This window comes from Tursiops truncatus, chromosome 2 (assembly GCF_011762595.2).
Source record: "Tursiops truncatus isolate mTurTru1 chromosome 2, mTurTru1.mat.Y, whole genome shotgun sequence".
Lineage (NCBI taxonomy): Eukaryota > Metazoa > Chordata > Mammalia > Artiodactyla > Delphinidae > Tursiops > Tursiops truncatus.
Genome location: NC_047035.1, coordinates 100,259,411 through 100,270,816, shown reverse-complemented (window position 1 = coordinate 100,270,816; position 11,406 = coordinate 100,259,411). Strand labels below are relative to the sequence as shown.

Here is an 11,406-nt window from a genome sequence, read left to right as displayed (position 1 = left end):
CCTTCCTCTGGGTCCCGATGTGCACACTACTTTGTGAGTGCCCTCCAAGAGTGGATTCTCTGTTACCCCAGCCCTGTCGAAGTCCTGCAGTCAATTCCCACTAGGCTTCAAAGTCTGATTCTCTAGGAATTCCTCCCCCCGTTGCCAGACCCCCATGTTGGGAAGGCTGATGTGGGGCTCAGAACCTTCACTCCAGTGGGTGGACTTCTGTGGTATAAGTGTTCTCCAGTCTGTGAGTCAACCACCCAGCAGTTATGGGATTTGATTTTACTGTGATTGCGCCCCTCCTACCATCTCATTGTGGCTTCTCCTTTGTCTTTGGATGTGGGGTATCTTTTTTGGTGAGTTCCAGTGTCTTCCTGTCGATGATTGTCCAGCAGCTAGTTGTGATTTTGGTGTTCTTGCAAGAGGGAGTGAGAGCACATCCTTCTACTCCGCCATCTTGGTTCCTCTCCAGTCAGTTTGTTGATATCATTTTGTCTTCTGGGGGTCGTTCTCAGGATAAACATTCATTGGTGAAGAGCATTGGCTTTGGGGTTGGATGATGGCTTGAGTTTGAGGCCTGATTCCTTCCCTTGCTAGATATGGAAACCTACTACTATTCCTCAGTTTTCCTCACTTACCAACAAGTTGATTTTAAAAGTTATAGTACACCCATAAAATGGAATATCCTGCAGCTATCTAAAATGCAAAATATTTAATATGTGAAAATGTTTACAGTGTATAGAGCAGACTGTTAACCAGTGTATGATTGTATTATTGAAAATAGAATTGTATAGCTATGCATAGAAAGGTATGCGTATGTACACGTACCCAAATGTTAACAGAGGCCCCCTCTCAGTGGTAGGACTACAGGGGGACTGTGTGTATGTGCATGTGAGCCCTCCCATGATCCAGCTTTCCAGAAATAACATGTATTCATTCTATAAAGAAGGAGCATCAAATAACTTTAGGATGTAAAATCATTTACAATTAGTTTTAAAAACTAAAAATAATGGAATTGTTTGCTCAGCGTATTTCTACATTTGCTTTTTGTTGGGAGGAGGGCAAAAGGGAGATGGAAAACAGTAGCCATTCCTGGAAGGACATGGCATAGAACTGAGCCCTTCCTATCACATGTACATCTGCCTAAATGTATTCTTGATCAAATTTCATAAACAAAGTCTCCTTTAAAGTTAAGTTACATTTAATTAAGCACCAGTAAAACATCACTATTAGCATTTTGAAGTTGCTCTAATTAATATTTTATTCTTTCAACAGTGTTTAAAGGCGCCAACATATTAGACAAAGAAAACTTTGATAACGTGTTAATTTCTCTGGAGACAACCATCGTCCTTTAAAATTGCGTATATATGAGATTGAGGTTTCTGCAGTGTACATAACCCTCATCGGGGGGGGGGTGGAAAAGCAACATATTGATAACAAACCAATGGTAGCTTTAAAAAAATTTTTGGTTTTCTTATCAAACTGAACCTATCATCTGTTAGAACAATGAAGTCAAGTCAGGCCAGGCCTATGAACAGCTACTCCCTTCACGTACATCAGTCATCTTAGACTCTTCCTGTTCCTCATGTTACTCCAGACAAATCTGGTCACCTAGAAAGACCATCCACCCTCCAGCATCAACTAAAAGTACCCCTTATTCCTAACCAGAAGAAAGAAAACATTTTTCCTAAGGGAAGACAGAAGGAAACAAACGTTTTAAGCATTTTCTATGAGTGTCTTCCTTGGTATTTCACATCCAATCCTGTAACAGCCCCATGCAACATGCACAAAATTCTCTCGATTGCTCCCTTCATTACTCAAAAAAGGAGAGAACTATATTTTCGTAATTCATTTTAGGTGATGCCTGGGACAACTAAATAATTCACTGAAAGACATGTAATAAATGCTATTTGGTAGAGGTAAGTATAAAGAAAAAAGCAGTTAATCACCTGCTTTCATTTGGCTTAGAGAAAAAAATGTGCTCTACTATATGCTAAAATATCAGACCAACACACGACATACTGCAAAAGTTTAATATAATGTGATTAAACACAATATTCAAATATTAAACTTTTCAAGCACATGAAAGTTAACTTCTGAAAGTGGGCTATTTTTATAGCTTCCTTGTTGTAACTTGACAAAACTTTCTCTCAACCATGTCTGACACTGATCTTGATACTTGTTAGAAAGTTTGATGTAAGATAATGAGATCTCAACAGGCAGAGATTTAGGAGAAGATCCAAATGCCCATCTTCAGAATTCGTCATCGGAGGACTGATCATCGCCTTCATCCCTTACTTCTTGGTACTTCCTCAAAGACTCCCCTTCTGGATTATAGCTCTGCATTTTAATATTCAGTCTTTCAGCTAATTTTTGTGCTGCGAGCTTGGCTTGCATCTCCTTTAAAACAAAAAATGAAGCAAAAATTATACACTCACACCTTTTCCCTACAATTTTTCAATGGGAAGTCATTGGAACACAACCGGAAATAAAGGGGCATTCCAGCCCAGTCATGTTCTCTACCGCACTCTGTGTCTACCACAGACACTACATGGCAGGGCTGGGGAGAGCTACTACTAGCCTGCTATAGTGGTGATGACAGACTTCCACTGATAAACCATGTGCACTGAAATATCCACCTCTACATGAGAAACTGAGGAATCAGCTTAGCACTACAACAGTTATAAACATGAAAACATTTTCAAATATGTGGGCACGTGCATGTGTATATACAACCCTGAAGAACAATCTGAGCTATCAAATGTCAAAAATCACTAATGCTGTACTGATCCTCCAACTGGAAGAATCTTCTTTCCTAGATTAAATCATGGCTTCCAGGCTTGAGAGTTACATTTCGATGCCACAGTGAAAATCAAAGAATACTAAAAACTGATTATCCCTCTCCAGATTAACTCCCATGAAAAGTACTATGCAGTAAAAAGTCTAAGTAAGTCTTAGACATTGGCAGTGTGCTTCTATACATGCAAAGACACCGTCACTGACTGATGGCAGGTGGCAATGCTCATTCCTATTCTGGCTCTTCACTTTTCTCAGACTGCCCCCCAAACCACTGGAACTTGTTTATGTCCCTCCCCTAAGGCCACGGATAGCACAGGTAGGTGGGACTGAAGTGGAACTAGTACTACCAAGGAAACCAATTCCAAACTGAATGGTTTAATTCAACCTAAAAATAACTTCGGACAGGCATTTAGGATCAAATAGACAACTTAAAAAATAATTCCTCAATGCTTAGTTACAACCAGGCAATAACTTGAATGCACTGAGAGGAAGAAAACTGGCTTTTAAAAAGGAGTGCCTTGAAAATCCCAATCCATGCCAACGGAGCTTTTATGGAAAGCCAAGGCAGAATAACAACCTAATTTTGTAGTAAGTGACATATGGTACCCCATTAAAATCTACCTAAGCAAAACTAGGTTTGGCTGCTATTTTCCTGGAGGCTCTAATTATTACTATCTAAGTATATCAGACCCTTTCTTTCCTCCCAATGGTCCTCACACTTAATTTTCTCCCATCCCATTATTTTATACCCAGACTGTAACATACATATTTAAAGTTCCATGCAGAACACACAGATCTTTGAAGAAAGTGCTATCCAAAATTAAGTGACCAAAAGTAGAAGATGCTTCAGTCTTTACAAGGGCCTGCAGGCCTGTGTATCCGACCCCAACTGTCTGTTCCTAACACACCACTACCTCCCCATCCCTCTCCTGCTCTCCCTGTATTGAAGGGGCTTGGAAACCGCACTTCCTTGATTCTCTTAGCAGGGTTCCAATTAGATTCCACCACTGACAAGCTCTCACATAGGTGTTTTAAGGTGGAAGACCAAGAAGAGATACTACTGCTACCTACAGCCTGGGCTTTCAGAGATGTGAAATTTTGCAGTAGTCTCCCCATATTTCCTGGAAAATACCACCTTGATGTCACAGGTAGCTGTTCCCTGCAGTTCCAGCAAACTTGAGACTCTGCAAGCTAGAGGCACACATCTGAGACCTGATGGGATGCTAACCATGTCTCTAGCACCTAATCCCTTCTACTAAATCCCGCTGTCCCTGAACAACCTGGAGTAAATTCTGACTTACTCAAGCAGCGTCCAACATGCAGAAAAGAAACAAGTCATATCCTAAATACCTCATAACTCTGTTTCTGCTGTTTCTGAAGTGCCAGCGACTCTTCTGTGGAGAGCAGCTGTGTAGGCATGTGGTGGAGTGGCAGAAGCCGGGCTGCTGTGATGTCATCGAGATGCTTCCTGTCCCTGTGCCGTCTCTCTTCTGAGGAGACAGGAGACCCCCTCCTCTGACAAGGACTCAACGAATCACGTTGATGTGAAGGTAAGCTGAAGGAAGCAACACTTATGTTACACCACCAGACTACTTCCTTTTCATAGACACATATTTGCAACATTCATACACACAAATGTGGCCTTTAACCTTGGCAATTAATTCTTCTACAAAAGTAATAGTAAGCCCTTTACCACTATTTACATGTGTAAATAAAACTTTTTTTTTTAACATATTTACCTCAAAAACAGAAATATTTAAATTGGCGCCTTTTTGGCAAGTAATTTGACAACGTGTGGCTCTAACAGATAATAGGTTTAGATAGACTCTTTGCCTTTCCCTTCTCTCTTCAGCTTATACTTGAGCTGAAGTCTGTTTTCATTTTCTTCATTCAAAAACATTTGCAGGGGCTTCCCTGGTGGCGCAGTGGTTGAGAGTCCGCCTGCCGATGCAGGGGACACGGGTTCGTGCCCCGGTCCGGGAAGATCCCACATGCTGCGGAGCGGCTGGGCTCGTGAGCCATGGCCGCTGAGCCTGCATGTCCGGAGCCTGTGCTCCGCAACGGGAGAGGCCACAGCAGTGTGAGGCCCGCATAACACAAAAGAAAAAAAACAAAAAAAAAACCCCAAATACATTTGCAAAGGGACTTACTGTCCAGCAGAGGGTAATAAACTTGTAAACAGTTTCAGTGTAGTATAATATCACAGGTGCCATAAAATAGGCCCACACATGGTACACTGGAACAAAAAGGCGGCAACGGCCAGTTGTAATAGGAGACAGGGTGGTTGTCAGAAGCACTTCAAAAGAGTGCAATTAGGGCTTCCCTGGTGGCGCAGTGCTTGAGAGTCCGCCTGCCAATGCAGGGGACACGGGTTCATGCCCCACTCCGGGAAGATCTCACATGCCACGGAGCGGCTGGGCCCGTGAGCCATGGCCACTGAGCCTGCACGTCCAGAGCCTGTGCTCCGCACGGGAGAGGCCACAACAGTGAGAGGCCCGTGTACCGCAAAAAAAAAAAAAAAAAAGTGTGCAATTTGAGGAGTCTCAGAATAATAAGAATTCGGCATGTAAATTATGGGATCCCTGATGGCATCCCAGCAGGGAGTGAGGAGTGACAGGGCTGCAGCACACAGGAAGCACTGGAAGTGGAGAAAATGGAAAAGGCAGCAAGATACAGCTGGCGGAGTAGGCTGGGTCCAGTACACAGAGAAGACTTCTATTCTATGTAACAGGTTCAGGTTTACATTTTACAAACTGCACTATGGCAGCCGTGGAGAGGATGGACTGGTAGCGTTAAAACTAGGCCAGGACAGACCACATCTGTAGCCTAAGAGAGCAATGAGAGTCTTCACTTTGACAGGAGAAAGGATGAACATAACAATGATTAGAGTTGAAGGTCAAGGAAATATACTGTCAGGTTCCATGGCTAGCAGGTATGGAAAGGAGGGAAAGAAAGAAGGTAGTGGCACTACTGACTTAGGGAATATGGGAGAAAGTAGTTTGGGAAGAAATGAGTTCTACTTTGTACCTGGTAAACCTAAGGTGCCACAGATCACCCCCACATGGTCGGGTTTCACAGCTACACAAATCTGAAGTTCTGGGAAGACTTGGACTAGAAGTAGATGATGGGCGGCCTCCAGCATCCAGAGGAGCATGTAGGAGGCCAAAGGAAGAGTAGAAAAGAAGCCAAAGGACACCCTTATCCCACCTCCCAACCTCCATTTGTCTACAGCCTGACTTACCAAGGCCCAGCCTGTTGATAACTGCACTTCTGTCTCTGTCTCTCATACACTTCCCTTGGGAACCCTCCACTGATACTCCCTTACTCTCCTCCCACTTCCAGCTAAATGACCATAAAACAGAACCAGGATCAGTGTATTGTCTTCTCTGTTGTATATATTGACTAGATGATGCTTCTGGTCTTCTGCCTCCCTAGAAGTGAGGAAAGATACCTCACCACGCACAAGATGACCAAATAATCAATGATTACTTTTTATTCCTAACTAAAAATTAATGTAACATAATTCTGGTTTTCTATGCAGAAGAAATAGTTTTGAGGTTATAAAAATGAATGGTAAGATAGGACTAAACTTTAAAGTCTCTATAACAAAAAAATTGGTTTTAAGTATTTTTACCTATATAGGCTTTCAGTTTTTCAAAGAAAGGCAGTAGTGGTTAGACTTTGTATCTGATGTTACATTCTTATAAATCTACTCCCTGATTTGAATGTTATATTTGCATATAAATAAATAATACTCTTTGCAAAGAGCTTTTGTTTTTCTGAAGATTTCGGACACAAAACTATGACAAGGACCTTAGAAGCAGGGTTCATTTGCCCCTCCTGCCCAAATCTGTTTTCAGTTTTTTTAACCCCTTCTCAGCTCCCTTCCTCCTGAAATTATTATACAGTTTAACGTTCTTCCAAGTGTGTAAGCCGCGAGTCCTCATCTAGGTCGTAAACTCCATAAGGAGCAGAATCTTTACTCTTGTACGGCCACAGCATCTGCTGCTTACATATAGTGAGCACACAAATATTTTTTACTGAGAAAGGCTATCAGCTCCTGCAATTGTTTTCCCCTTAGCTTACAGGCTAGTCAAAGGGGGAACTACATACCAGAAAATGGTTCTGGAAAAAACTGTAATAAATTCTCTAACTCCATGTTTAATATGAGACATTGCTGAAGTCTCCTGAAATTTAACACTCCATCTGTCATTGAAGACCTTTTCAATTATTTGGCTAAAAAAACTAAAGCATTTTTCAACATGAATCCTCCACTCCAGCCAGGCTAGTTTCCCTGTTTCCACAATACCCTCATTCCCAAGTACAAGTAGTTCTCACACCAAGTCCACTGACCTTAAAGCATTCTCCCAGTTTTTTGAGTTTAACAGACATTATGCTCCTGTGACAAGCCTGCTTCTGATGGTACTTACACATTGGTTTTAAATTTATGCTGTAGGGGCATGGGGTTTTTGGCTCGCATTTCTAGCACTTCCATGTAATGAGGCTTCTTCTGCAGCCCACTGCAAAGGCCGGCCAAGTTCTCAGGACTCTGGTTTTCTTCTGAGTGGTGTTCAACGGGGTCTGCAATGGTGATCCTTTGTAATCTATCAATAAGCAGGTCGTCCGAGCTGCTAGGATGATCCTCCACTTGACTTGAAGCACGATGCTGAGTGAGGGGCTCACTAGCTGCAGATGAGGAAGGCGTGGCAGTTCTGATGCTGGAAGCTGGGCGTTCGCTCACTGTGTGTTCAGCCTCAGGGGCCTCAGCATCGCCTCCGAGAGTCGGACGTGCCAGTCCCTGTTGTTGTGAGGTTGTCTGAGATGATGTGATGTTAGCTACAGAGGAACAGCCAGGAACTGGTGATGAAGTATCAAGTATCTGGTCAGAATTCCTGGCCTTATCTGTGTCCCCATCAACAACTGTAATCGCTTTTTGCCTCTCCTTACAGTCTACACTAATGGGATGAAAGAGTTCACTTCTTCCTCTAACTTCTTCACGTTCTGCAATGGCAGCTTTCAGTTTGGCGACGGAATCTAAGATCTTTTTACCTTTGTCGGGCAATTTGCAAATGAATTTTCTGGCAAAAGGAAAAGAACAGGTATACATTAGAGACAGCCGTGTTTTTAAACTTGAGATATACAGACAAAAAAGCATTATTCTCAAAGGGAGAAGAATCAATCTTTAAGTCAAAAATCCAATTTCCAACTGCCCCAAAACAGGAATGAAATAAGAGAATCATTATCCAAATACCCCCCAAAAAGAAGGGGCTGCAGGAAGAATAGGGAATATGCCTCATTTGTCTCATCTAATTAGAATTTCTGCAGAAGTATTTTAAGCATGATACTAATAAAAGACATCCCCCAAATCATCAGTTTTTAAAAGTGTGATCTCCAAGACCTTCATGGGGAGGGGAGGTGGATGGACCTGCAAGATCAAAACTATTTTAATAATAACACTAAGATACTATTTGGCATTTTCACTCTCATTTTCTTACCATGAGTACAGGGGAGTTTGCCAGAGGCCACATGATATGGATGATATCATTGCTCTCATGGCTAATAGAATATGTGTGCTTGTGTATTCTTGTGTTTTAAAGATTCTCACTTGTAATTCCTAAGACAATGATAAATATGAGTAGATATGACACACAAGAGCTCTTCAGGATGCTGTCTTAAGAGTAAAAGGGGTCCTAAGACCAAAAGTTAACTCACCACTGTAGACTAAAATCCCATTCTCGCCAAGTCAAAATAGTTGTAAGAAGCCCCCCAAGTGATCATTTGCCCCTTTTGCTAAGTGGCAGAAGTTCCTTTTCTGATTTCCTTTTCTTCAGCCATACAATAAAATGGGAAGGGAGGGTTAGATCTCAGGCCCTCTATTCTTTATGACACTACATTCATTCCCCCAATTCTAACTTAACATCCGTCTCCAGTTGCGATGCCCATGTTTTCCCAACCTTCTCTCTCTCTCTCTTGAGCCTCCTGACCACTTCTCCAGCTTTTAATCAGATATAATTAACTCTTCCATCAACTCAGCTCTGGTAAATCAATCTCAGACCTATTCCCCTCCAACTTTCCTATTTTTATTAATGGTGTTCCATACAGGCTGGAAACTTCAGCCATCTCTGTCGACTACATATGCAAATTATCCTACACCTGATGAAGTTTTCCCAATCCCACAACTACCCTTCTAGTTCACTTTCTTACAACTCCCCTACTGGGAACCTCTCTGAAAATATCCTCCTACTCTCTTCTGCCTCTTATTCCTTCAAACTATCCTGCACCGACCTGCTAAAATCAGCTTCCTAAAAAATCATTTTCATTATACCGATCCTCTGCTAAAACCTATTAAGTCTACCAGCTGAATGGGAATCAAACTTTCTTTGCCTAATAAAACAACTCTTTTATCCCACTCTTCCCATTTCCTACAGTTCCTGTAAAAATAGGGATCTACAGATGAAATTGACTAGATGTTTGGGGCACTACTGGGGAGGAGGGAAGGAGAAAGGATTTGGGATACAGATCCCCCCCTTCGGAGAACCGACACAGGAGCTAGGTAAAACCAACGAGGAGCTGATGACGAGCTGAAACGCTAGGAAGCCATCCCCACAGGCGCCCCGCGCCTGGCTGGAAGCGGTCGGCTCTGCGATTGTAGGCCGGCCACTCGCCCGTGGGCCTGGAAGGGACCTGACTGAAGCAAGGTCACCTTCCAGGGACGGGATCGGGGTGGGGGCGGGGAGGGACGCGTCCCAGGGAGCTTGAACCCTAGGAGCCCGGCGGTGACTCGGCGGGACCCAAGCTTACACGTTGCGCAAAAGTCTCTCCTGGCGCTTCAACATTTCCCGCAGCTCCGACAAACTCCGCTGCCCCAAGTCCTCGGGAGCTTGGGGCTCGAAGCCGCGGGGCAGCGAGAACATTCTGCGGGGGCTGAGGCTGGCGAGGCGGCGGGCACTCGGCGTCCTCGGCAGCCCCTGCTGCTGGCGGCGGATCCGCGGCCGGCGGGGACTCCGGCGAACGAGCGGGAGTCGCCATTTTCCCGGAAGAACAGTCTTCTTCTAGCCGAATCGAGCTTTATTGAAACGCCGGAAACAAACTCGGACAGGGAGGAGGGGTGGCCGGAGGGGGTGGGAAGGAACGGAAGTTGCCGAGTGACGTCAGACGCCGGCGAGGCGCGCTTTCGAGTCGCTTGTTCTTCCCCTGTGCATCCGCTCTCCGCCTGTTATGTTCAGAAAGTATTAGGTGAGTGCTTCGGGCCCTGCCCTTAAGGAGTTGACCGAGTCGGGGAGGGGGGCAGACATTAATCAGGTAACAGTCAAACAATAGAGTTATAAGACGGCAACAGGCACCAGGGAAGGTATCTCCGAGAAGTGAAATACATGTGGAAGCGTGAGTGATGATTTGGTTAGCAGTTGGTGAGGTTGGGGGATGTGCCGGGCACGGGAGGCCCTGGCCTTTGGCGTGGCCCTCCAAGTGCAAGGCTTAGTGAAGTTCTCAAATGTTAAAGTTGGAAGGACCCTTAGGGACCATGAGCGTTTCTTAATGGGGTTCTGTGGCTTTTGGAGCAGGACTTTTCTTCGTTTGCGGACTGCCTCAGGCATTGCAGGATACTTGGTGTCTGGCTTCTGCCCACTAGTTGCTTTGGCACTCCTCATAAGAATGCAAAACGCACCCCTCACCGACGCGCGCACACGCACACACACACGATTAAAACGCAACCCTCCCCGGCACACACACAGGATTGCAAAGCCCCACAAGAGGTGATGGGGGTGGGAGATGCTGTACAAGCCAGTGGAGAACCTCTCTTTCACAGTTCCCTATTTTGCCTATAGAAAAACAAAGGCACAAAAACTGAAGTTTTCCCAGGGCACAAAACTATTAAGTGAGAACATCAGATTTTAGACACAAATGCCCAGGTGCTCCTTCTACCACACCAATTTGAAAATCTCCTTCTTCCAAATTGTGAGAAAGTTTTTTAGGCTGTTGAAGAAAGCAGTATAATAAGCATCACACCTGGCTCTTACCTTCTCTTTATAGTTCAGCAAGGAGAGCTGTGTCCCAAAGAAAATAGTGGGAAGCATGCTATAGTCATAATAGATATCCACTGGGAGGTTTGAAAGACCCTATAACCTCCAACACCAGTCTCCCCCTTCTTTGATATGGAAAATTTACATTTTCTCTGTCCTTTGTATGGTGCTATAATAAACAAGCAATTCCCTCCCAGACAGAAGGCTAGATAAAATCTGAAGCGACTTGAGGGAGCACAGCTGAAGCCATTTCTGTATCCTTGCAATCTAGTCCATTCTGATCAGTTTAGTGTATCAAAATTCTCAACATAAACCCTGCTTTGAAGCCCAGAATTTCAGTAACCTGCTCCATCCCAAGCTAAATGAGAAGTACTTGAGTAAGGCCCTTGTCAGATAGCAGTCCCCTGACAAACTCCCCCAAAGCCTTTCTTACCCTGTCCCTGGACTGCAGCTGAAGGCCTTTATTCCCCCATCTGATCCTGGGCCACAGGTGCCCTCAAAGGAAGGATGCTTTCTCTCAAGCCTCAGAATTTTGCCGCCAGCTGTTTTCGTTTTGTGGAAGGCTGTCCCTTTTCCCCTAGCTCATTATAAAACTTAGCTC

The 11,406-nt window shown here is 44.1% G+C and overlaps 1 protein-coding gene and 1 long non-coding RNA gene across 18 annotated transcripts in view; one reads left to right on the top strand and one right to left on the bottom strand.

Moving 5' to 3' along the window:
- Positions 1–1,997: 1,997 nt before the first annotated feature.
- POLR2M (RNA polymerase II subunit M) lies at positions 1,998–9,832 on the bottom strand. The gene is made up of 4 exons (XM_004331023.4): positions 9,586–9,832; positions 7,215–7,862; positions 4,135–4,339; positions 1,998–2,385 (listed from the first exon to the last, which is right to left on the bottom strand). The coding sequence occupies exons 1-4, from the start codon at positions 9,696–9,698 to the stop codon at positions 2,239–2,241; spliced, it is 1,113 nt and encodes a 370-aa protein (XP_004331071.1). The 5' UTR covers positions 9,699–9,832; the 3' UTR covers positions 1,998–2,238.
- The window catches only part of LOC109552065 (uncharacterized), a 90,822-nt gene continuing 89,238 nt past the window's right edge, over positions 9,823–11,406 (top strand). For all 17 annotated transcript variants that reach the window (XR_012330150.1, XR_004525183.2, XR_012330151.1 and 14 more), the window contains exon 1: positions 9,823–10,020. This is a non-coding gene — a long non-coding RNA (uncharacterized lncRNA). The remainder of the gene's footprint in view (positions 10,021–11,406) is intronic.